Source organism: Cyprinus carpio, chromosome A13 (genome assembly GCF_018340385.1).
Source record: "Cyprinus carpio isolate SPL01 chromosome A13, ASM1834038v1, whole genome shotgun sequence".
Taxonomy (NCBI): Eukaryota; Metazoa; Chordata; class Actinopteri; order Cypriniformes; family Cyprinidae; genus Cyprinus; species Cyprinus carpio.
Genome location: NC_056584.1, coordinates 17,091,930 through 17,117,328, shown reverse-complemented (window position 1 = coordinate 17,117,328; position 25,399 = coordinate 17,091,930). Strand labels below are relative to the sequence as shown.

At 36.2% G+C, this 25,399-nt stretch overlaps 3 protein-coding genes across 3 annotated transcripts; 1 reads left to right on the top strand and 2 right to left on the bottom strand.

Annotated features, from left to right (window-relative positions):
• Position 1: 1 nt before the first annotated feature.
• Positions 2-5,031, bottom strand: LOC109100804 (leucine-rich repeat, immunoglobulin-like domain and transmembrane domain-containing protein 2). Its single transcript, XM_019114237.2, has 3 exons — positions 4,493-5,031; positions 3,223-3,998; positions 2-2,926 (listed from the first exon to the last, which is right to left on the bottom strand). The coding sequence occupies exons 1-3, from the start codon at positions 4,597-4,599 to the stop codon at positions 2,124-2,126; spliced, it is 1,686 nt and encodes a 561-aa protein (XP_018969782.1). The 5' UTR covers positions 4,600-5,031; the 3' UTR covers positions 2-2,123.
• Positions 5,032-5,180: 149 nt separating this feature from the next.
• Positions 5,181-8,783, bottom strand: LOC109101334 (leucine-rich repeat, immunoglobulin-like domain and transmembrane domain-containing protein 1). Its single transcript, XM_042769044.1, has 4 exons — positions 8,532-8,783; positions 7,421-7,881; positions 6,789-7,094; positions 5,181-6,614 (listed from the first exon to the last, which is right to left on the bottom strand). Exons 1-4 carry the CDS (start codon positions 8,651-8,653, stop codon positions 5,572-5,574), a joined length of 1,932 nt encoding a protein of 643 aa, XP_042624978.1. The 5' UTR covers positions 8,654-8,783; the 3' UTR covers positions 5,181-5,571.
• Positions 8,784-22,317: 13,534 nt separating this feature from the next.
• LOC109108209 (probable vesicular acetylcholine transporter-A) lies at positions 22,318-25,107 on the top strand. The gene has a single exon (XM_019121384.2). It carries the CDS (start codon positions 22,933-22,935, stop codon positions 24,472-24,474), a length of 1,542 nt encoding a protein of 513 aa, XP_018976929.1. The 5' UTR covers positions 22,318-22,932; the 3' UTR covers positions 24,475-25,107.
• The last annotated feature ends 292 nt before the right edge of the window (positions 25,108-25,399 follow it).

Sequence of the window (25,399 nt, the reverse complement as noted above, 5' to 3'; positions counted from 1 at the left end):
TATTCAACCTTTTGTAAATAAATTGATATTTCATTCAAATGTCATGTTTCATTTTTAGATGTTAGAAGCATAGCACATTTTTAAGGTGGTCCTGTAATATGAAACTGCTTTGAATTGTGTTTGTTGCATTTTCTTAAGAGTAATATAGGATTGAGAAAATGTGTTATATTTTACTTTAATGCCACATTTGGTAATATGGGCTGATGGTGCAGTTGGTGACCTAAATCTTTTTTTTCTCATCATTTAAAATACAGATTTTAAATCCCAGATGTTTTTTTTTTTTTTTTTTTTTTTTTTTATGAGTAATGCGAAAACTCAAATTTCAGTAACTTACCATGTTCAGCTGTGATTTGGTTATTTTAGCATGTGCTTGTTCTTTTGAGCTTAATGTCAAGTTCAGATTTGGTGATGACATTAAGATTTAGAAGACAAATTATAAGTTGTGTTTCTCTGGCTTTCCTAAATCTCTTAACATGGGTTTATACATTTAAAGACACATGCACTGTATATTTTTAAGTGTGTGTGCTATTTAACTTTGGAAATGTTTATGATTCTTTCTTCTTTAAAGCATCCCTGCACATGAGACAAAATTGCTGTGATGAGGAAAGTCTGTTTTCAGATAATAAAAGTAGCACTGGGGGTAAAAGCACAAATGACATGGAATTATTCCCTGTAGGACGCAAGTAGGATTACTGGGTTTTTTAGAGAGGATTACAAACTTGCAAAGTGCACTGATGGATAAGGATAAAAGAAAAACAAAACATTCAAACCAAGAAGTGTACATTTTGACTAGTTGATTTTGGAGCCCTCTGGCTAAGGTCACAAAGATCTGGATGTAAAATCAGGACACTCAAACACCTCTGTTCTCATTAAGCACTTTTCCAGTACCAAAAGCTTATACATTAGAACATTTACAAAATGTTCCATGTACAGATTTCTGAGAATGGGTATCTAAGTATAACGTATTATGTAGAGAACTGTGCTCTGCTTTACTGACATAGCGAGTCTGATGACTCAACTGATCACCTAGTTTAGAAGCGCCACAATGGAAAAACAAAGCGTAACAGTCAACAAGCCTGGATTGGTGCAAAACGGCATGACTCAGCAGCGCTAACCATTCGGTCTGATGGTGGAAAAGCACTATTTGTTATTTCATGCATCTTCACAAATAAATCTCGAGAATGAAATTTAAAGCAGAATTTTAAAGCCCTGGATTGTACTGTCCACAATCTATCATACATCTATTTTTTATATACATTAATATACATTTTTCAAAATCAACTACAGAAACAAGTTCAGAAATACATTTCCATTGTAATTTATACATTTACTGACAGACGAATGGCACCTAACTCGTTTTTAAAAAAGGAACAAAATATATATTTAGAGGTAAACACATTTTATAAAACAATATTTATAACATTCATTCCCCAAAACAGCAATTTAGAGTTCAAATAAAGATCAGTTTCAATTCCTTCAGAGGTCAGTGTATTTCAGTCTCATGTCATTCATTGTTCAGGTTTCATTGTCTGTATGTGGCATTTTCCTTTGTTTGTCAAAGTGTTTGCCAGCTGACGCACGTGTCTACTTTAAAAGATAAGTATTGGGTCCACTGTTGCATTGACATGATATGAAACAGGCATAAAAAAATCCTAATCTGCTTTTATACCCCTGTGTTTGTATCTTGTGCATTAAAATAAAGCTGTTATATAAAACTCAACCTAAAATATTTCATAGTAAAGATTAGAAATATCCTCAACCACACATAATATACTGAAAAAAAATACATATACAGTAGTTTCTATGCTTTGAACACTAGTAATTGCCACTAGTTGTCAAAGTGCATTTGGTCCCTTGTATAGTAATGTTCTTTGCTTTTATTTAAAGGTTTCCTTTGGTTTTTACCAGTTTGTTTGGAAAATCCTGTCCAGTAGCAGCGGATCCATCAGTTCAATAGCAGTTGAGACTCTCTTCTGAAGATTGTGGCATCTATAAAAAGCATATTAACTTTACTCAGATCTCCACTATAGCTGGATAAATGTCACAGTGTAATTAAAATGGAGGCTTGTCTTAATCCTTTCATGGGTATTAATGAGTCTATAGCTATCTTTGAGTGTGTGTTGTCAGTAAAGCTCAACTGTTGGTCTTCGTTCATTCTTTGTTTTCTGTATCTTCTCAGCAGACCTTCGTCTGGCCTTCCGCTCTTTGCTGGACTCTTTGCAGAGGCCCTCATCACTGGCAGTTTGGAGACTGTCAAACGTGCCCTGCCTCTCGTCAGACGTGTGAGAGCGTTCAGAATGTTTCCTGTTTCTCCAAATCTCTGTGCAACGCTCAAAGCAGTTGAACTTGGCATCGGTGGTGCAGGCATACATTCCCACAGGCACAGCCAGCACCATGGCAAGTACAATGACGACAATATGAATGAGCTTCTCTCTATGTTCCATCTCATTGAAATCACTGCCTGTCACAAATACAATGCACTGGCCATTCCGAGGTGCCTGTTTTTTTAGAGTAACACAGATTTCATATTTAGTGACTGGTAGCAGGTCTGTGACAGAGTATGTGTTAATACCTGGCCCAATGTATATCTGCTCCTTCTTAAGTGTGTCATAGTGGCCAAAATGGATGGTGAACCAGGTTTCAGTTGGATTGTCTGTCACAGCATGCCACTCAATTGTGATGCCATAGACTGTTTGCTTGGCAATACGGATATCAATGTAAACATTTTCCTCAGCAATAGCAGCAGGGAAGCCTGAGGAATGAGACACCAAGCCTTCCAGAGACTTCACTTCCAGTAAAATGCTGATGGAGGAATTACCGATGAAATTGTTGGCAGTGCAGGTGTAGAGCCCTCGATCGGCCAGATGGACCGAAGGAATGATCAGCTGAGACCTGATAGTGTCTTCATCCACATGGCTCTGAATCTCTGAACACACAATAAACAATTTTTGAAATTAAGGACAACGTAACAACAACAACAACAACAATTTATTATTAATTTTATATATATATAACTTTATTATAAAATATATTAATACTTAATACAAACAATTTATTAATTAATAATGAGTATTATTATGATGATATGTATGTATTGCATATAGGCAGAGTAATAATATATGTGTGCACTAATTGGGGCTTAAGCACCTAATTTTTTAATAAAGATATCTATTTAAGTAAAGATAAACGTATATAAACATGTTTTAATGGAATATCTCTTACCACGAAATCCTCTTAGTATCTTAAGACCATATATCCACCGAACAGCAGGTTCAGGTCTGGCCGTGGCAAAGCATGTTAACGTGATGTTCCCGCCTAACGGCACGGTAATGTTAGTGTCTGGGGCGCTGACCACTGGCTTCACACACGTCTTTAGATCGACCTCATGAAAAAATTTTCCTGCCTTGAAATCGGGGCCAGAGCATGTCAAATATGAGTTCATTAGAATGAACGGTGGACTCAGCGATTTGATGAACTCAATGAAGCCTCCCAGGCGACAGTCGCACAGCCACGGGTTTTCGTGAAGCGCCAGAACAACGTTGGACACTGTAGGTTGTTCATGCTTGTTTTCTGTGTGATAGAGAGGCCAGTTGAGGAAGACGTCTTTAGAAATTACTGAGAGTTGATTAGAGGACAGATCCAAATAGGTCAGGCCTGGTAGAAACTTTAGCGCGTGTTCCGGGAGGGCGTCGATGCGGTTGTGCTTCAGGTCCAGGATCTTGAGGTTGGGTGTTTCCTCAAACGCTGTCCATGGTACTGAACGCAGTTTATTACCCTGCAACCTGAGCTCCGTCAAGTTGCCCAAACCTTCCAGGCTTTTGATATTTATGATGGCGATGTCATTGAAGTTCAGCCAGAGATGCTTTAGTAACCTAACATGGGAAAACGCTGCCTTTGGTAGCTCACTTAACTGGGATTTCTCTATTCGGATTTTGGTCAAATCTGCCGGTATATCCTCAGGAATGCCGGATAATGGCGCCTCCATACACGTGAGTGACCTAGAAAAAAATATTCCATACAAACATTTTTTTTTTTTTTTTTTTTTTTTTTTGGAGAAAAGGTTGGATAACCCCTAACTTTGAATTTATCAAAAATAATACAAAAATGTTTCGGAATTCTTAAATACAACTCTTAAATAATTATATGTGACTAATGACACTTGACAAAGCTACTCTCACAGCTGACAGCTTGATGTAAAAATTATGACATCAAGCTGTCTAGCAGAAGTGTTCCCTTTCTCTGGAAAAATGTTTGGTGTGACAGTAATGACAATACTATCAGGGACAGCAATTAAAAAAAAAAATAAAAATAAAATAAAAGCACATACACATACTGTATATAACCCATTTTTTAAACTACATTTTTTAAATTCTTTTCTGTAACATAAGGGGCAAAAAAGTTACTCTAATCATACATATATTCATATTAACAGACTCTCACATTGTGCTAGCCCTGTTCTCAACACAACAACAATCAAGGAGCTGAAACTAACCTCCCATAACGGTCAGTGCCACAGGAGCATCCTGGAAAACACTCTGAGCTGATATGACTTAATAAAAGACAGAAAACAATGAAACGAAATATAATTGAGACATCCATAGTCTCCTATAAACATTACATCCACTCCGTGTCTGCGCATGACATGACTGCAGGTTCAGTAGAGCAAAGCCTATTATCAGTAATCCTTGACGTACCGTGTGAGAGACTGATTGGAACTTAATTGTAGGTTTGACCTACTATTGTTGTAAAAAAAGAAAGAAAGTAAATGTAACACTTTTTAAAAATATATATACAAATTTATTTTGAAGGATAAATAGGTACTACTAAGCAACCTGGGACACAAAATTTCTGAATGGTTCAGGTGGCACAAGTTTCACATGTTACCATAAATAATGTCACATACACAATGATGACGGTGTTGGTGCATACACTATAAAAAATCATTTTTAAAGTTGTAAATAAAGATCATCAGAGTGTGTCCTACGAGAAAATACTATTTTTGTCTTTCTATTCCAAAATTTAATGCTCAACTAATGTGTTACTTGCTGTTTCTTTGTAATTACTTGAGAAGCTTACTGATAAATTCTAAGTGAAAATTGTTTCCACACCAATTTATTTTGTTTTTTCAGTGTATAAAAAAACCCAACTAATATTTTTCCATTATGCTGTTACACTTGACTCATTATTTTTTGTTAAGAGTATTCATAATATGAACTGTGGAAATTAATAAACAATAATTCATATAAGCATTTCCCTTTGAATCAGTTCCTCCTAGCACTGTCTGAATGGGTAAATGTCTATATCTACATGTTCCTGGGATTGCTCAGCCAAAACCCCACCACCAGCCAAATGCTTAGTTTAGAACCAAGTCCAAAAGCAACAAAGAGCAATGTTACCAAGATAACATAAAAGTCTTCACTTGTGCACTTTGTTACTTAAGCTAAGTATCCTGAAGCTTCTTCATGGATGGCCAGTCATGTACTGCTGGTACAGATTATGTGCACTCAGGTACTGTGGCTGGGCCTGGATACTGTGGTGGCTGCGTGGTGGAATTGTGGCTGAGGGATACTGTCAGCAGAAGTATTCGTTGGGCTGTCCCTCAATCTTAGCCGTGGACTCCGAGTCGAGGCTGGAACGGGCTGACAGCAGTCTGTTGGACTCCTCTGCATTCAGTCTGTTGAGATATTCCCCCTCCAAGCCTTTGGCCTTGGTACTAGGTGAAAGAGTCTCAAACGTCACATATGAGTCCTGAATGTCTTTGGGCTTTTTGCCCAGAAACTTCTTGATTTTTCTTTTAAGTGCCCCGCAGCACACGATCACAGTCAGAGGCACGGCTATCACACAGGCAACCGTGATTACTACTACATTAATGAGCTTTTGGGTTCCATTAGCGCTTGCCGCTGCATCTGTTGAGAAGATTACACACTGCTCCTTTTTGGGGATCAGCCCCTTGACGCACACACAGGCGATGTATTTGGTTTTTGGCACCAGTCCCTCGATGATGATCCGGTTGTTGCCTGGACTGACGTTAATTCTGCGCATATCCCTCTTGCCAAACACAGCGTAGAGGACGCTGAAAGCTGTTGTGTTCTTGGCAGTTGGTGCCCTCCAGTTCAGACACACAGTGTAGTCTGTATCGCCAATCACTTTCACCGAGCGCACAACCCTATCGGGGTCTTGCTGCAGTGAGGATGTGTTCGCAGCAAGGTTGCTCAGATTAGTCTCTAAGAACCCATCAGGACTGGCCGTTTGGGTATACGTCCGACTGTTAGCGGCACTGTCACTTTCCATACCTGGATATGGGCCTGTGTAGCTCACGGTGGCACCAAGTGGTAGTGCATTGTTGGGTGCTGGGGTAACATATGTGGCGATGTGTTTTTCTTGATAGGCTGCCTTGACTATTGGGTTTGGCTTCTTGGACTTTTCTTTGGTTTTTGGATCCACAGTCGGATTCTCAGCTTTGGGTGCATCGCTTATGATCAAAGAAATGACGGCTTCTGCACTCCCTGCATAATTTGTTGCTTTGCAGATGTATTTTCCCGTGTCACGATAGGACACGGCTGGCACACTTAAAATAGACCAAACTATTCCCTCCTTCGAATTCTCCAGTTGAGCTGCAAAATTTGGAGGAAAAAAGCAGAACACTTGAGTACATTCACTCAAAATGCAAGAACTAATTAGTATTTTGTAATCACAGTGTATTGTTGTGTCCACGCCAGCAGTGTAATCACTGTGCATTAGCACTTCTGGCTAATGCTGCTTAGCTACCCGCCACTGTGCTAACTCACCTGTCCCATTCAGTGGCTTCCCATCTGCCCTTCTCCAGACCAGCTCAGGGATGGGAACTCCAATGGTTCCACATCGCAGTAAGACATTGTTGCCCACTGCACTCCTCACCCGGGCTACGGCCGTGTGGACGCGAGGCCCCTGGCAGCGCCTGAGCTCAGCATCGCTAAACAGAACTCCAGAGAGGCTCTCTGGATCGGCGCACCTGAGCCTCGTATCAATGAAAGCCACTGACAGACTGGGAGACTTCTGGAACTGGACCAGGTCATATAATCGACAATCACACAACCAGGGGTTGTCATGAAGACCTGGGGCAAAACAAATGTTCAGTGGCAAGTTACAACAAAACTCTTAAATTAAGAAAACTTTTATAATTGTAAAAAAAGTTATAATTGTAAGAGCATTTCCTCTAAAAGTTTTAAGAAATTAAATGATTTTTTAATGTATTTTTATGCAAGACTTTTTAAAATGTAAATTTCAAATGTACTTTGAAATGATTTTTAAATAATTGCAAAGAAAAGGTAAGTAACACTTAATTAAACAGGAAATTCTGAAGTAGAAAGACTGCAATATAATCTATATAAAATATAATCATAAGAAAAAATTAAGAAAAGAAGACAAAGGAAAAATTTACCAAGAATAATTTTTGAACTCTCTGCTCCCTGGATAGGTTTGACTGTCAACCAAGTACTGAGCACCTCAGATGGCACTGTCAGCAGATTATTGCTGGATAAATCCAGGTAGGTTAAATTTTTCATGTAGGAAGCAGCCACAGATGGTACCGAGGACAGTTGGTTGTTGTGTATATCGAGTAGCCTCAGACTGGGCATGTCCATGAGGGATTCCCACGGAAACGAATTGAGCGAATTTCCATCGAGCCTTAGTTCCTCTAAACTGTACAAGCCCCGAAAACTGTCCGAGCTGAGAGAGGATAAAACGTTAAAAGACATCCAAAGGAATTCTAAGTTAGAGAGATAACTAAAAGTCTCGCTCGGGATCCTCTTGATGGCAGTCTTTTCAATCCGAAGTTTCGAGGTGTCACCTGGGAACGTGGCGGGTACCAGGGAAATCTCGGGATCGTTGCAAATCACGCTCCTGCAAAACGCATTAGAAACAAAAATAAAAAGTGATAAGCAGGGATTTGAAAGCATGCGCGCATGGATATTTAAAACCAGCGGTCTTTGACTGACGCTAAAATGCTTGTGAAAAATTACAAATTTTGAACGTTGTTCTCAACACTGTTCTATTCTATTCTATTATTAAAAAAAAAAAAAAAAAAAAAAAAAAAAAAAAAAAAAACTAGCTACGTGTACTGCGCTAGACTAACGGAGATTTGTCATGGCACTTTTACAGTTGTTGTTATCTCGTTGGTCTGATTGCTTCTCATTTGTATGTCGCATTGGATAAAAGCGTCTGCTAAATGATTAAATGTAAATTATTTTTCTAAATGTACACATATTGTGCAATGAAAATGAAAGTTCTTGCTTTCTAGATTGAACTGACAAAAAAAAATCAATTGCCATATTTTAAAACTCTAAGAAATACTAAAATAAATAAACACATACGTATATACAGTTTGTGTGTAAATATATATCCTAAACTGTGTTACACACAATAGGCTATGTAATGTATAAAATACTGCCAGAATGTGGAATGCGCAAAAAGTGCACAAGCATTAGGCTACAACTCGGGGGGAATGCATTGCATGAATTAAATACAGTTGAGATAATAAAATACAGACTGACCTGGCTCTTGATCCATCACTCAGGTTATGATAAAAGCAGCTGCATTGGGAAGGACAGGTGCTCCGAGAAAGTGGAATGCCACAAGATGCCAGTAAGAGACCCAAAAAGACAGTAAGAGACATATCGCTACTACTACTTGTGTCAACAAAACACAGCAAAACTTAGTTTTAATGAAGAACCATCCACTTGTAATTATGTGGAAAATAACCAGCATGTCATCGTCGCTCTGCTCCGATGTCCCATAGTGATCTGACTGCTACGAATCCAGCAGATAAAAAGGACAGATGAGGATTAGTGAAAGCATGCGCGTTATTTTCATTTAGATGCGGATGTATCTTGGAATCTGATAGGCTACACAGAGATGCAGCTGTTAATTATAGGGAGAAAATATTTCTGAATTGGCCATAATGTTGAATACCAATCCCCCATCTAGCACTAATCTTCTACCTGACAGATAAACTATGAAATTTTTTTCTTCACTTCTAGATTGTGTATAAGAGCTGATGATATTTTGGAAGCTGGTCAATTCTGGCTGTACCAGTCACTATCGCCTAGGATTTTTTTTTCTACTGAACATAGGGGAGACCAAGGAATGTTAAAAGATTTTGTTTCAACATCTGTTAAAAAAAAAAAAAAAAATATATATATATATATATTTCTATTGTTCGAAATAACATTTCCATATTTGCCTGCTACAAAATTAGTTTATCGATTACTTTTCCCTGTAATAATTGATGTGCAGAGTATCATCAGCATGCATGAGAGTTGTCAAAAAAAAGAATGGATTCGAAAAATCTAAATGGTCGTAAAAAAAAAAAAAGAAAAAAAGTAACTTGTGTTGTTGACCGCCATGGGAAATCAATGGGAAATACGCAAAAATACGAAAATAAAGTTAATTGTTTTGTGTGTACAATCTACAAATCATTTATGATGCAGAAAAAAGTGCACAGCAATGAAGGGGTGACACTCTAAAATATCAAGAGTGCAAAACAGACACTCTACCCCTTCAAACCAACATTTAAAAAAAAAAAATCTAAACCTTTACAAAAATTTGTCTTTGAGAATGTCTAAATATATATCTAAATCCACAACTTAATAAAAATAAGTATTTATGTCTAAAATCAACTAGATAATTAATAATCATTTTACATAGAGCTCTATCTAGTGGATAAACCAAGGTATTGGAAGTTTTTCTTTTTTTACTCCCACCAGATGGAACTAATCTACCTTGAAAAAAAAAATTATTCATTATTTTTAGACAGGTGAGTCTTTATTTTAACATGAAATACTGCCATAATTGAAAAAATAATATAAAAAAATCTGAGGAAAAAAAGTATTATTTTCAATGGGAAAAACTGATCATAATTGTTGCATAAATATTAATTACTATAATGAAATTCTCTCAAAATACAAAAGAAAAAAAAATATTATTAAACAAAAATATATTGCATTGATTTTACTGAAAATGAGCAATACCAGAGGGTTAAAACATTTTCCTTCATGTAATCTTGTTAGACCTTGGCTGACAGGCAGCTTGCTTTTCCTAAAAGCCTGTTATTAGGCTTTGTAAATACAACTATTCTCAATAGACAGAAACAAGCCAATGCAAGAATAAATAAATAAATAATATAAACAGAAAATATATTAACATCATGAGCTCACAACAATGAATAAGAACAGTGCAGGAAATATGATCATAAATATTTCAAAATCTTTCTTGAGTTTAGAATAAGGGCCACATTAAGAGGAGTTAAAACTTTCCACACATTTTGTTTCGGAAAGATTTTTATGTAAATCCTTCCTTCGTATAAAACTGGTATGGCGTGTGTTTAATGAGACTTTTTTCATGTAATTGTTTTACTACTACCACACGAGTTATTTTTGCAGGAACCCTATTTGTTTATGCTACTGTAGGTTTGTAAACACAACATGGGTTGAACAAATTATTGAATACCAGTTCTGATGTTTTATATATTAATATATAAAATGCTAAATATTTAATTTTAAATATTTTAATTTGTGAGTGTTACAGTTATAAGGTATAGCTACAGAATTCAGTAAAGACTTAAAACTGCAGTGAGCTCAGAACCATGTAAATTTTTTTACAGTCATATAAGGCAGCTAATCTAATTTGCACTAGCCAAACCAAATTCATCTTTTACTTTACAGAAGTATGTTGAAATTTGAGTGGAAAAAAATGGTCATGTAATTTTGAATGGTCATATAGCCATTTTTTTATATGTAAATTATATTTCCCAGGTTTCATAGCCGCATAATCTTTACTGAGGTACTTGACTGACCAATATGGGTCTTGTTTAGGACATGTATGGTATGATGATTTGCCCCGAATTAGAATTTTGCTATTTCATATGTTTCATTCAGAAATTATACATTGTAAAAATAAGGCCCCATATGTGGAAATACACAGGACTTCTTGTGATAAAAGACTGATGATTGTAGATTTGTCAAACAAAAAAAGAAGATTAGTGTATCAGTGTTACCTTCTGTAAATTGTTTTTTTTTTTTTTTTTACTTTCACTCAAGTATGAATAATGCAATCAGGAAACAAAGGGGCTTTTAATAAGCACTTCAGATTGGCTATTTTGTCTAAAAATATTCAAAATGTTTCTATTTCAGCACCAGACACAGTTTATGATTTTGATTGTGTAGGATTTAAAGGCTTAATGTTGTAAGTGTACCTAAAATTATTTCTCAGAACAACTAATCTATTTGTGGACTGACATTTTTCTCTCTCTATTGTGTCTGAAGATCTATTCATTATTTAGTCACTTTCTCCAAACCACATGGTTTCCTACAATTGAGAAAAGTGATTGTAAATGGACAGTTTCTCTAATCCTACCTATGCAAAACCATGTGGTATACAATGTGCATTAGTGTCAGGAGTTACAGAACACGAAACACTGGACTGGCACAGATTGGACTGGTTCTCATCCCCCCCGTCTTATTATCAGAACGCTCAAGCGTCCGACACACAAAGGCTTGCTGTGTAACTGAATGAGTAACGGAATTCACTGTTGGAAAAACCAGCATGGTAGATTGTCTCCAATTGTTGGTCATTAGTTTTCCAAGTTGGTAATTAGCTAGTTCAAGCTGATAGACCATTTTAGACCAGAAACAAATCAGCTGTTTGTATGTTTGTTTGTTTTTTTGTTTTTAACTGAGCAGTTTGGGCCAGAAACCAGCTACCATGTTCCAAAACACAGATATGCTAGATTTCTATATTTACTCATACAAGCAAGGATATGATCAAATATTTAAGAAACAAGTTAGAAAATATGAAATTGAGAAAAGTACATTACACATCATTATTAATTTAATACTATTAATACAGATAAACAACATAAGCAATGCTAAACATCAACCAGCAAACTTTGATATTTTTTTATTACTTTATCTTCTTGAAACTCCAGATACTGCCCTTATGGATCAGATTGATGCCAGACCCATGGCTTCCAGGGCTTTATGACTGCTCTTGCCAGAATCCATTTTATTGCAGCCATTGCTTGAGACAGATACCACTAGTACTGCACAAGTGAGTAACATAAAAGTAAAAGAACCCCCTGAGGACCTGCTGCAAACTGGACTACAGCAAGGGTGATAAGTAAGATACACAGTTAATTACTACATTCTTAATTCATGTAATTTTGTATGATTATAACATAAAACATTGCTCACCAGTTTCAGTTTCACATTTTGACCCATATATTCAAATATCCATGCTGACCCATATTTACAAACATAAGAAGCAATATTAGGGTCATGGAGAGGTCACATGACTCTCATTTCCTTTTAAATCTGTTCACTGCGAAATAAGACCTATAATGTAATTGTGTCTGTCCTTTTACATAGGAAGTATGTGTCTTACTTGATCCCTATGTCTATCTTCAACATGGGCATTCAGATGTCTGTTGTGCTGTCTTCCTATCAGTCCATTGATAAGAAATTCAAGAAGACTTGCCAAACCAAGGTAAAGTATCCTCTGTACCATATTAGAATTTGACACATGAAACCAAAGGGTGCATAAAAAAAAAAAAAAAACATAGTATACATTTGCCCTCACATTGCATAAGACTGTTATTCAAAGGGTTTGAGTAGGTCAAAGAAACGTTTTGACTGGGAGCACAAAGGCATCTCTGCAAAAGCTACTGAACTACTGAACACAAAAAAATTGCATGCACACAATACCAAAGTGATAGAAAAGGAAGGGAATTTCCTTACAGACAGTTAAAACAGAACAAGGTTATTATTCTTAACTGAAACTACTAAATACATTTTGTTTCATGGAACAAAGCTAAAATATAATAATAATAATAATAATAATAATAATAATAATAATAATAATAATACAATTGTTTCATTCTATCAACAAACTACTCAAGTGTAACATTTATTCAAATGTTTCTGCTTCAACTCACATCTGTTGTAAGTTTATTGATTTCTTTAGTTCCAAGATTGATCACACTCGTAAATGTTTCATCTCTACTTTTTTCTTCGTCTGTTTTCCTTTAACCATTTCTGAATTTTCTGGTATACTCCTCTCTCAAACCAAACATTGGGTTTTGATTCTCTTTGCAAAGAGGTTTCAAAAATGAAAGCTGCCACATCCATAGTTGATCTTGTAGCAACCTGGTTGTTTCAATCATGCTTTGTTTATGTCCTGCTGTATTAAGTATCATAAATGATTCTCTGTGCACTGGTGTTGTGTCAGCAGCAGGATTTAAAATTGCTGCTGTGACCACTGTACCAAAAAGATAAATAAATAAAAGAACTTTGACAGTCTTAATCATTTCTGTCCCATTTCCAGTCTCCCCTTTCTTGCCAAAATTTGAGAGTGAACTGTTGCTTCTCAATTGCATTCCCATCTTACTGCAAACAATCTTTTTGAGTCCCTTGAATCGGGTTTCCAGAACTCCTTTTCTACAGTGAGGAAAATATTTATTTGATCCCCTTCTGATTTTGTAAGTTTGCCCACTTACAAAAAATTAAGGGTTTATTTTAACATATAGAGACAGAATACCAACCAAAAAATACAGAAAAAAAAAAACAAAGGTTAAAAATTTATTTGCATTTCAAGTCAAGTCAAGTCTGCTTTATTGTCAATTTCAGTGAGTGAAATAAGTATTTGATCCCAAAGCAAAACATGATTTAGTACTTGGTGCAGAAACCCTTGCTGGAAAGCACAGAGGTAAGACTTTTTTGTAGTTGGTCACCAGGTTTGCATACATCTCAGGAGGGATTTTGACATGGCCCCGTCCATTTGCCCCTCAATGTGGTGAAGTAGTCCTGCACCATTAGCAGAAAAACAGCCCCAGTCACTGCTGCAAAGAAACACCTCCATGCTTTGCTGTAGAAATGCTGTTATTTGGATGATGAGCTGTATTGGATTTCCGCCAGTCACATCATTTGGTGTTGAGGCCAAATAATTCATATTCTTATCTGCCTCAATCTTCAAGGAGCATTTTGGCAAAGCTCAGTCGTGACTGCATGTTCTTGAGGAGTGGCTTTTTTCTTGCAACCTTCCCATACAAGCTACATTTGTGGAGAATTTGTGATATTGTCCTCACATGCACACAATGACGACTCTGTCATAAATTCCTGCAACTGCTTCAAAGTTGCTGTAGGCCTCTTGATAGCCTAATTTCCTGGCTCTTTCATCCAGTTTAGAGCGACGTCCTGATCCAGGGAGGGTCTGTGTTGTACCAAATACCTTCCACTAATTTAATAGACTTCACTGTACTTCTAGGCATTGATAAAGCCATTGAAATGTTTTAGTATCCATCTTCTGACTTGCACAACTTTATCATAGAGATCGTTTGATGGGTACCCATAGTTGGTTAATTGTTTGCTTCAGTTGCACTAACACGGACTGAAATGCTCACAGAAAGCTCTTTTCATGCTTAGCTAATCAAAATGACCACAGCGGATCACAGTTGAAAGTCAAATGGCTTTGTGTGCCATTGAGAAGGTGATTAGCTACACCTGATTGAGTTTACAACTCATTTTTAGGAGGGGGTGATCATTTTTCTAACTCAGCGATTTTATTTTTTTTCGCTTTTTACTGACATGTTGGTGTTATATCTTTCACTTGGATGTTATTAGTTGCACTGAGTAAATACAGCTGGATAAAACAAAAACTTAGGCTTGCAAAGCAACAAAATGTGAATATTTTAAAGGGGGGTGCTTTTTTTCTATACTAACTGTATGCCATCTTTGCAGTATTTTTGTGGAGTGTTTGTGGACATGAGTATGGAGTCTGTGTTTGTGGTAGTATATTGATTTATTTCATGTTAACCAAAATGTACAGTTTGGCGCACCCAAAAAAAAGTGTACTTTATTTTCTACATAGGGAAATCATTTGCTATGAGATAAAGGTCTACATCAAGCTTATGAGACAGAATTAGGCAAGCAACATTTTCTAATCCCAGAAACAACAGTGCGTTTCATGAAAACACATTCCCCAGTGCACAAGATTAGTCAAAAGGAAAAGATTATGCATGAGACTAACTGCGATTGCAAATGTTCAGACTGGTGATCTCATTTTCCCTCTGCAGATTCTGTCTCCGTTTCAACATGAATCATTCTGGCATCTGAAAAATAATAAATTATTGCCAAATCATTTTTATGTTGGTATTTTGTACACTGTAAGAAAAAATAAATAAATTTGTCAGGTAACATAAAAATGTTTCATGTTTTTAATTAAAAGTATTACAAATATTTGTAGTTTCTCTTTTTAAAGTGTGCGTAACAGAAATATCATTACTACATACGTAGATGCCAATGTGCAGTAAAGAGGCTGAATATCACAAGCCAAAATATGCTACTTTGGCTTGTGATATTCAGCCTCTTTACTGCACATTGGCATCTACGTATGTTTCTGTATAATGCCAAGTAATTTTGCAAGACATTTTGCAAGAAATTGCTTAAAACATGCAACATTTTTAGCTCAACAGTGTTTACTTTAGAATTTCAGAATTTGATCCAAATTTTGGAGAATTTTATAACAGACTACAATGAATACAAATGCAAATAGACAAAAGGTCACTTTTTTAACCCATTTGTACTGAAAAACAAATACTCAATACTTATTTAACATCTTCATAAATACACAATAAAAATATAAAATATGCTGAAGTAATGAAATTCAATACAAGTTAACTATTGTGTTTTAGTGGATAGATAGAAGTAGAACAGAAAGATAAAAATAAAAAAGTAAAAAACAAAAGTTCTTTCTTTCTTTCTTTGAGGTCACAAATCAATGCTGACATAAGAGAAGGCTTTGGGTTCCACATATATAGATATTTATATTGCATTACTAACATATGATTGCTTATTTCTAATATGATCTTGCATTCAGAAATCCAGACTACAACTTAAACTGAGAACAAACAAAACATAATTTAAATACTATTAATTTTGTCCACTTATCTACATTTCATACTATCTGCATGGAAAGAATGTTTATAAAAAAAAATATATAAAAAAAATATTTTTAAAATACCCTTAATCGTAATTGCAGATATCGTCTAAAAATGTGGCAAATTTGTGGATGGCAAGTCATTAGCCATTAGTAATTTTGAAATAGCGCTGTTATTTACAGTGGTTTTATAAAGGAAAACCAACGCATAACTGGCATAAAAATGGAATTTCACTTTCAAGACAAATTTCATTTAGAAATAAATGGAGTGTGGTGTTTTTTCCAAACTTCTGAAATCTATTTTCATACTCTTCAAAATAGTCTCTAAATATCAATCTCCTGTATATCAACATGATTGGCCCGCAGCTTTGTAAAATCCAAGTGGATTTGCTGTGACGTCCAGACAAGTGAAATAATAAATCACACATATGATGTCACTATGAGATACAAATGGTTCTTTGATATGTACTCAGTTTATAACATGCAACACATTGCACTGACATCGAGAGTGTCTGAACCGCTGCCCTGCAATCCAGAGTAATCAGTCACAAGCTTACGATCAGATGTCCAAGGTTCAAGAGCAGAGTGAAAGGTCAGACTGGCTGACAGAAGTCATGTATTTTTATTTGATTAAACAACATTTGAAGCAGATTATGCAATCATTACGCAAATGTAAATGGGAAGCAGCCTGTCATATCAACAGAACTGCCAGTTCATGCTGCCAGCGTTTTCACAAAGAGTGATAGTTAACACAACATCAGTGAAAAAATGATGAAAGCGAGGTCCATTTAGCACCAAACATATTGGAATATTGAGGGTTTGTGCTACTATGTGTTCGTTAATAAACATCAAATAAATGTATTAACAATTAGACATAAAACAGTCAAAAACATTTTTTTAAAAGAAATTGTATTTTAAAGGATTATGGACATAGTGTAATCTGGATTACTGATGTGTGCGTCATTGCTCTTTAGAGAGCTCTGTGTTCTCAGCCATTTAAAGCACTAAAGTCATTTTAACTATATTGTGGAATGAAATATGATATATGCATATTGCCTGCACAACTTTTGTAGTAATTTGATCTGGCCTAAAATAATAATAATAATAATAATAAAATAAATAAATAAAAGACAGTAAAAACCTGGATATCAAGAATTAATTAGTACATAAATAAACATAGCACTGTTAGTGGATTATTTAAATGCTATCTGTGTTTTGAATTAGCTTTTATGTTTTTATTTCAGTTTTCATTTTAATTTACAATTTAGACATTTTAAGTGATTTGATCATTTTTATTTGATTTATTATATGTAGTTTTAATTAAAAAAAAAAATTCACTTTTAATTTTAGTAACTCAAAACTATTTGAACATTTCTAGTTTTCATTTATTTACTAGTTTTCATAAATATTTATTATAAACAACTTGACCCTCTAAAACTAACACTCTCTATTCTATTTCTATTCTACCTACTTGTTCTTTTATTTTATTACAAAAAAACTTGACCCTCTACCATTGGCACTCTCTATTCTATTCTATCTACCTTTTTTCTTTTTATTTATCAAAAAACCTTGCTATGTGTACTGTGTTAGTTACTAACTTGTCAAAGCACTTACATAATATTGCTCTTTTGCTGGTTTAATTGCTTCTACTGCTTTGGATAAAAGCATCTGCTAAATGTACATGTGAATATTAATATCAGTAATAACTTGAGCCATTTCAATACAATTGTGTACTAAAATTAAATCTTAAAGCAGCCACCCAGAGGAGAAATTAGTGTACTTGTGTTGAATTTATTTAACAAACTATGAATTTACATTTTAATAAAAACTCATGAAATTGAGCTTTGATTATGAAGTCTTAAAAAATTTATTTTGTATGAAATATTTTTGAAGTCAATGTCACAATGACAAGTGGATAATGGGCACTACAGATGCCTAAGTAGAACTACTAAAAGAAAAACAAGTCTTCATTTAATGTTTTTTTTTTTTTTTCATTTAAAGTTAAGTTTCACCAATTTGGTAACAGGTGTGAAATGTGAAAACTGCTGTCCAAGTTTTCATCTGTTAATATGAACAGAAACAGAGTGCTGTTGATGTGTAACCATTTCTTAGCTTGGGTTAATTTTACAAGTGACTAGCTTGGCTGCTGTCTGAGCCAGCCTCCATTAATGAAATTGTATTTTTCTCAACAAGGTTAGCTTAATCCTTTTGTTTATGATTCACTCAGGCACATGGATTAAACATTTTAAATCATTTTTTTCCTGCATATTTCAATTTGACACGTGCAGCAGGTCTGTGGTATTTTACATGGCATGACAAGAACACGGTTTGATGTCTAACACTGTATTCTCATATTATACAGTATGTGCAAGTAAACAGTAAAACATCAGAGTACGAACACAAATTAATTTGACCAGTATGAAAAAATTACTTCTGTGTTAACGGATGCTGTTTCAGTATAGAAACCGATTAAAAGATCAACCACAAATGAATTTCGCCCAAAACGTGCCCACCAGATAAGTACAAATGTTGAACAACACTCAAGAAGATGATCTTAAGAGCATGTAAAAATGTGTTTCTTCAGATTCAGTGATTCATTTCTTAAAAATATTTCAGAGAATCTTGATTATCCTGTCAATAGAGTAAAACAATCAGAGCAAAGTCTAAAAGTGTCAAAACACTGAAATAAAACAGCCTTCAACTAACAACAGAGCTTTCAAAGCCTATAAAATGGGAGTTTAATGAATTAATACTTTTTACCACAGAAGATTACATGGTGAACTTGTTTCCCATGATTTCAGATCAGATCAGAATGGAGTTCAGGCAGGAACAGCACAAAAACTTTGATCCTCAGAGAACGAATCGAGTAAAGAAGAGGAGGAGGAGGGATTGGGTATTTGACGCATGTGCTTCACGCCAAACCAATGCAAGGAATTAAAACCATATTATATCCAGTGAATGAATAGACTGCAAAGACAGGCTGTAGAGTGAGGGATTAAAAAGAGAGTGAGAGGAAGACAGAAAGAGCACATGAGAACAACAGTTCCCAGTGGGAAACAGACCATCTGAATGCATATTATGTAGTGCACTACATGCCACAAATAAATGCACAATATTATGTGATGCAAAGGTTTATTATTATTATTACATTTCTTTTTTGTGTGGGTTTGTTTATGATATATTTTCTGCCTTCTGAGTAAGAAAACATAATACTTTTTTTTTCATGGAATTATACCACTTTGTCTATAGAATAAGATCCAACATAAATATAATTTACAAAATTATCAGATACTGTACATCAGAAGGAGTGTTTGCAGATTGTGTTAAATTGTTTTATTGGATATTTTATATTTACTTCACACACACACACACACACACAATATATGTGTGTGTGTGTGTGTGTGTGTGTGTGTGTGTGTGTGTGTGTGTGTGTGTGTGTGTGTGTGTGTGTGTGTGTGTGTGTGTGTGTGTGTGTTAATATTATACAGGACTGGCTGAGTATATATGCCCTACTAGGGCCATCTTGTGGTAGGAGTTAATATAACATAAATTAATTATTGGTTTGTATGCCTATACATTAGTGGTCAAAATTATTGGAACACTAGTATTTTCACCAGATAAAAATGGTTTTAAGTCAGTTATAATCTTTTTCTGTAGTGTGTCAGTAGGAAATATCAGTTTACATTTCTAAACATTTATTTCATTTTGCAATTAATTGTAATAATCCAGTGAGACTTTTGTTTACAATGGCCAGTGCTCCACACAGAGATCTGATCTCACCATCATCCAGTCTGTCTGGAATTACAAGAAGAATCAGAAAAAACTAAGACAGACTAAATCCAGAAGAACTGTGACTACGTCTCCAAGACGCTTCGTGAAAACTTCCTACAAAGCTACAGTACTGTGAAAAAGTTTTAGGCACTGGTGTAAAAATGCTGTAAAGTGAGGATGCTTTCAAAAATAATGTCATAAATAGATTTTCTTTATCAGTTAACTTCTATTAACTAAATTAAATCAACATTTGGTGTGACCATACTTTGCGTTTAAAGCAGCTTTTGCCATAGGTACACTTGCACATAGTTTTTCAGGGAGCATTTCAAGTAGGTTTCTTGAAGCATCTTGCCACAGTTTTTCTGGATTTAGTCTCTCTCAGTTTGTTCTGATTCTTCTTGTAATTCCAGACAGACTGGATGATGGTGAGATCAGATCTCTGTGTGGCGCACTGGCCGTTGTCAGACTCCTCGTGCAAACAAAAATCTCACTGGATTATTACAATTAATTGCAAAATGAATGTTTGCAAACGTAAACTGAGAGTTCCTACTGACACACTACAGCAAAAGATAGAAATAACTGTCTTAAAACCATTTTTAGCTGGTGAAAATACTGGTGTAAGGTAGCAATTTTGTCCACCACTGTAGACCTTAATAAGGATATATTTAATTTTTGACTTGAATGAAAATGAGGCTGTAAGGGATAGAAGTATAGTGCGTTCAATTAATGTACTGTTGTTTAACAACATATTTAGCTCTCCTAGAATAAAACTAAAACTTTCAGTAGATAAAAACTCCATAAAACTGTTTTAAATGTTAAAATTGTAAACTAGGACCTGTAAAATTACAATAAATAATTTTAAAATAATACCAAACAAAACCCCAAATCATGACAAGTGTCTTGCAATAAAATATACCTATTAGAGAAATAATGCACTCCTGAAGTGGTAATGTGGCCACGAGGCCCGGAGCCTATGAATGGAACGGTCTTTCTCCATTCTCAAAAAAATTAAGAACTACATTCAAATACTGTTCATCAGTAGTGATGAAATGCACTAAATTTAAATTATTTTTGTAATTCCAGTAGTTGAATGTTGTGTGGCCTCTCAATTTTCTGTGTAGTTATAGGCACCTGACTAGTGACTGGTCTTTGTGTGAATGTCTACAATACTGGAAGACTTTCTGAATGTATACTGTATAAGTCCAAGTATTTTAGAGTGGAAAATTTAAAAGATGAAAATAATAAAGAATTAGAGAGAATTAGAGAGAATCAATAATTTTTTTTAATATAATTTAATGCTGTATAAATGTTGTCTGATTACGAGTATTTTAAAATGTAACAATGTTATTAAAAGTACTTTAAAAGTAAAAGTACTTAAGTTTTGGAATCTGATTATTCTCTAACAAGAACCCTAACAAGAATCAACAACAGCTCTTACAGAAGTTTAACTTAACTGGAAGACAGCATGTCCAGATTCACCATTTAACACAGGTTTGACCCCCGGCAGTATATCAAACAAACCACTAGATGTCACTAACCCCTAATTATTGTTATTAGGCAGGAAACGCCAAACCGAGTTCGCTGGCGGTTAGGGTTGTGGCTAGAAGGGATACAGCTCCGACCGGAAGCTAACAATTCATTTAATTTTCTACCTATTAGATTGTGTTTTATTAACGTCTACACCTACCCCAACCCTAAACCTACTCCTTACAAGAATGAAAAAATAGTAACTATTGTTGTACAGTGTGACAAAAATTACGCTGTATTTATGTGCGCATGCCCAGTAGCGCCATACGTATCCCTTCTAGTCTTTACCGTTTGCACAGCAGATGGCGTTAACAGTAAAATTACATGTCATATACTACTTTAACAAGAGTAAACGTTACACTCTGGCTGTCAGTCAACTGCAAAGAAAAACAAATTTTTAAAAATGGCAACGCTTATTCCTGTCACTGCTACCTTGAAAGCGTCATGACAAATCTGTACAGTTTACTGTATGAGGAGCTGTCCAACCAGCTGTGGTGCTGAAATTCAATAAACTGATTTTTATACAAAACATACAATTTATTTAATGGAAAAAGTGTTGCTATTTTGTTAATAAAATGCCTTTTCTCGTATAATGTTACGCATTTCAGAAATGCTCGTTTTGAGTTTACACACTACAGTCCACAATCATAAAAAGCCTTTGATCAAACTAATTAAATCCATTTTAACCTTGCATGATATAATTACATAGCAATTATTCCACTTTGGTGAAATTACGCACTAGGTGTAGGGGGTAGATTACACATTATGTTCTTTTCTTTTCAGTTTTTTTCTTTCTCCCTTTCCGTCAAACTGAAACCTAAAAAACATAATTTGAAATACGAGCAATAGCCGTCGAAGAATAATACAACCTGTCTGGGAAAAAGAAACACGGGGCGCACTGTTTGTTAACATACAACTTTCTTTTTCGAAAATAAATAACGGCGATCAATAACTTCTCAGTGAGCGAGTTCTTATTGAACAACAAAAATAACAGTGGCAGGCATCTTCCTCGCAGTCAGCATATCTGTCGAGCTCGGTGACTTAAGGTTTGTGGTCCTAAGCAGTTACAGAAGCTCGCTCAATATTTGGAAGTCATAAAGCAAAGCACTGCCTGGCGTTATTGGGTAGGGACTTGACGTGTTAAATGAGCATAAAAGACCAGCTGGTTGGGGAACCACTTGAGGGGGTATCAAACAGTGCGTCACATCCTTGGGAAAAAAAGAGGAGCGATTCCAATGGAATCAACATGTAAGCGCATCTGCATTGGGTGGCATCAATAAGAAGACAGCTGAGGAGAAATGATGACATTGCGCTACAGGTGAATTCATCTATTCATGCTCATTCAGGCTCCGTGCGTCCTTCTACAACACAATGACAGCGTGAAGAAGGGGAAATCAAGAAGGTGAATTTTTGACCTGACTGTGAGTTTTTGACTTGGCGTCCTCGCCTGAATACGATGAAACAACACTGCCCGACAGCAGTCGCGAGAGAGGAAATGCACGCGCAAAGAAGGACTGCAAGGTAAAGCAGGAAAAGTTGGTCCGCGCGCCGAGGCTACACTATTCAGGGAGTGCTGAACAACCCAATGTGCGCAGACTTTCTGTGGGAGAAAAGCACAGTGTAGAAGAGAATTAGGGTCTTTTCCCTAAACCGACCAAAGTGTGGATCATGGCTACGGAGGAAACGGGTGGCTTGGCGCAAACCGCCGCCGTTAAACTATCAGAGATGGGGGAAAGAACTAAACAGTTAGGAACTGCTATCCAGGACCCCGAGCGACAAAGAAGGATTATTCTAGTCATTGTATGTGTGGCACTTCTTCTAGACAATATGCTTTACATGGTCATCGTGCCAATTGTGCCCGATTATTTAGCGCGCTTAGAGAGCGAATCAGAGCAGGCGCATATAACTGGTAATTCTTCAACAAACAGCGCGCAAAACGAGAACTTTGACGTGCAGATCGGCGTGCTTTTTGCCTCAAAAGCCATTTTGCAGCTTATTGTCAATCCTTTTACCGGAACTTTCATAGACCGAGTCGGCTATGACATCCCACTTTTCATTGGACTCAGTATCATGTTTGTCTCGACATGCATTTTTGCCTTCGCCGAGAACTACGCGACTCTGTTCGTCGCGCGCAGTCTGCAAGGGCTCGGCTCGGCGTTCGCAGACACTTCTGGGATTGCCATGATCGCAGACAAGTTCACGGAGGAGCCAGAGAGAAGTCGCGCGCTGGGCATTGCCCTCGCGTTCATCTCGTTCGGAAGCCTGGCGGCGCCCCCGTTCGGAGGGGTACTGTACGAGTTCGCGGGCAAACGCGTGCCGTTCTTCGTGCTTGCCTCTATATGTTTGGCAGATGGTATACTATGCATGACTGTCCTCAAGCCCTTTTCCAGTAGGACTAGAGAGAATATGCCTGTTGGTACCCCAATTTACAAACTAATGATTGATCCCTACATAGCAGTTGTGGCAGGAGCTTTGACCACATGTAACATCCCCCTTGCTTTCCTGGAGCCCACCATCGCTAACTGGATGGAGGAGACCATGGATTCATCCCAGTGGGAGATTGGGCTCACCTGGCTACCGGCCTTTTTCCCACACGTATTAGGTGTTTATATCACTGTCAAGCTGGCAGCACAGTACCCACACTTGCAGTGGTTTTATGGGGCGCTTGGCATGGTTATCATTGGTGCCAGCTCTTGTATTGTGCCGGCCTGCAAAAACTTTGAGCAGCTGATAATCCCCCTGTGTGGCATTTGTTTCGGTATTGCACTGGTAGACACAGCTTTATTACCCACACTTGCTTTTCTCGTAGACGTCCGTCACGTGTCGGTGTACGGTGGTGTATACGCTATTGCAGACATCTCCTACTGTGTTGCCTACGCGCTGGGTCCCATCGTGGCCGGTAAAATAGTGCACGATCTCGGTTTTGTGCAGCTAAATCTGGGCATGGGTCTGGCGAACGTACTTTACGCACCAGCCCTGCTTCTCCTGCGCAACGTGTGCCTAATGAAACCATCTCACTCTGAGAGAAACATGTTACTGGAGGAGGGAGCCACAGGTCTCTACGACACTATCAGAATGGAGGAAAGCCAAAGAAAGAAGCACGGCTACAGTTCATCCGGTAACTGTGTGCCCATCGACGAGAACGGGACAATTGCTGGACAATCAAAGTCATTCTCTGAAGAAGAGACATCTAAGCCAGAATACATATAGTCTGAGTCGTAATTCATCTGTGACAATCCTGTTAAAACCTCTGCTGAATATAAATGTTTTTTTTTTTTTTTTTTCATTCACACGTTACTCATAGTCCCGAAGAAAACTACTGGTGAACGGCATACAATGATTTAATCTATTTACTGAAATGATGAGCTCAATATTTTTTTCTCCAATAGAAGAAATGTAAAAAAAAATAATAATAATAATTTCACTGTTTAGTATTCCGCTGTATTAAGTTGTATTCAGGGATATAAATATGGTGCAAACATATTAAATATGAAAATGCGTGTGTACGTATTAAATGGGCCTTCGTTAAAGCTATTCCGCCGATTTTGTGCTGTTACAAATAATATGCAAAATGTCACCTGACACCTTCAAAGAAAAAATGATGGAACTTGTGTGAATCCTGCCTTTTCAGTGTCTGTGTCAAGTATTAAATGTTTAGGGTGTATATCTGGAATGCATTACTGTAAATTACGGAATATAATGGTGTATATAGGTGCATATCGAATGTACATAATTAAAAAAAAATAATAATCTGTGAAATGCCGTGTTGTGCGCTCTTTATGTGACTTAAATGCATCGACGCGCTTTAAACGGATATATTCATATATATATATATATATACACACACACACTGACATTTTAATTAATTTCTTTTTGAATTAAATTTTTCTAATAAAAGACAATGAGTTATTATTGATATTTATAATATAGAAATTAATGTTCAACGTAATGCAGTATCATACGCAAAATGTGTGCGCTTATTTAGTTTTAGTGCAGTGAAACGCATCAAAGAGCCAACAAAACGAAAAAGAAATGAGATTATTCATACAAAGAAATAACACGCATAAACAGTAGGCTTACATTGTTACAAATATAATTACTACATACATATTTATAAATATGCATAAAACACGGG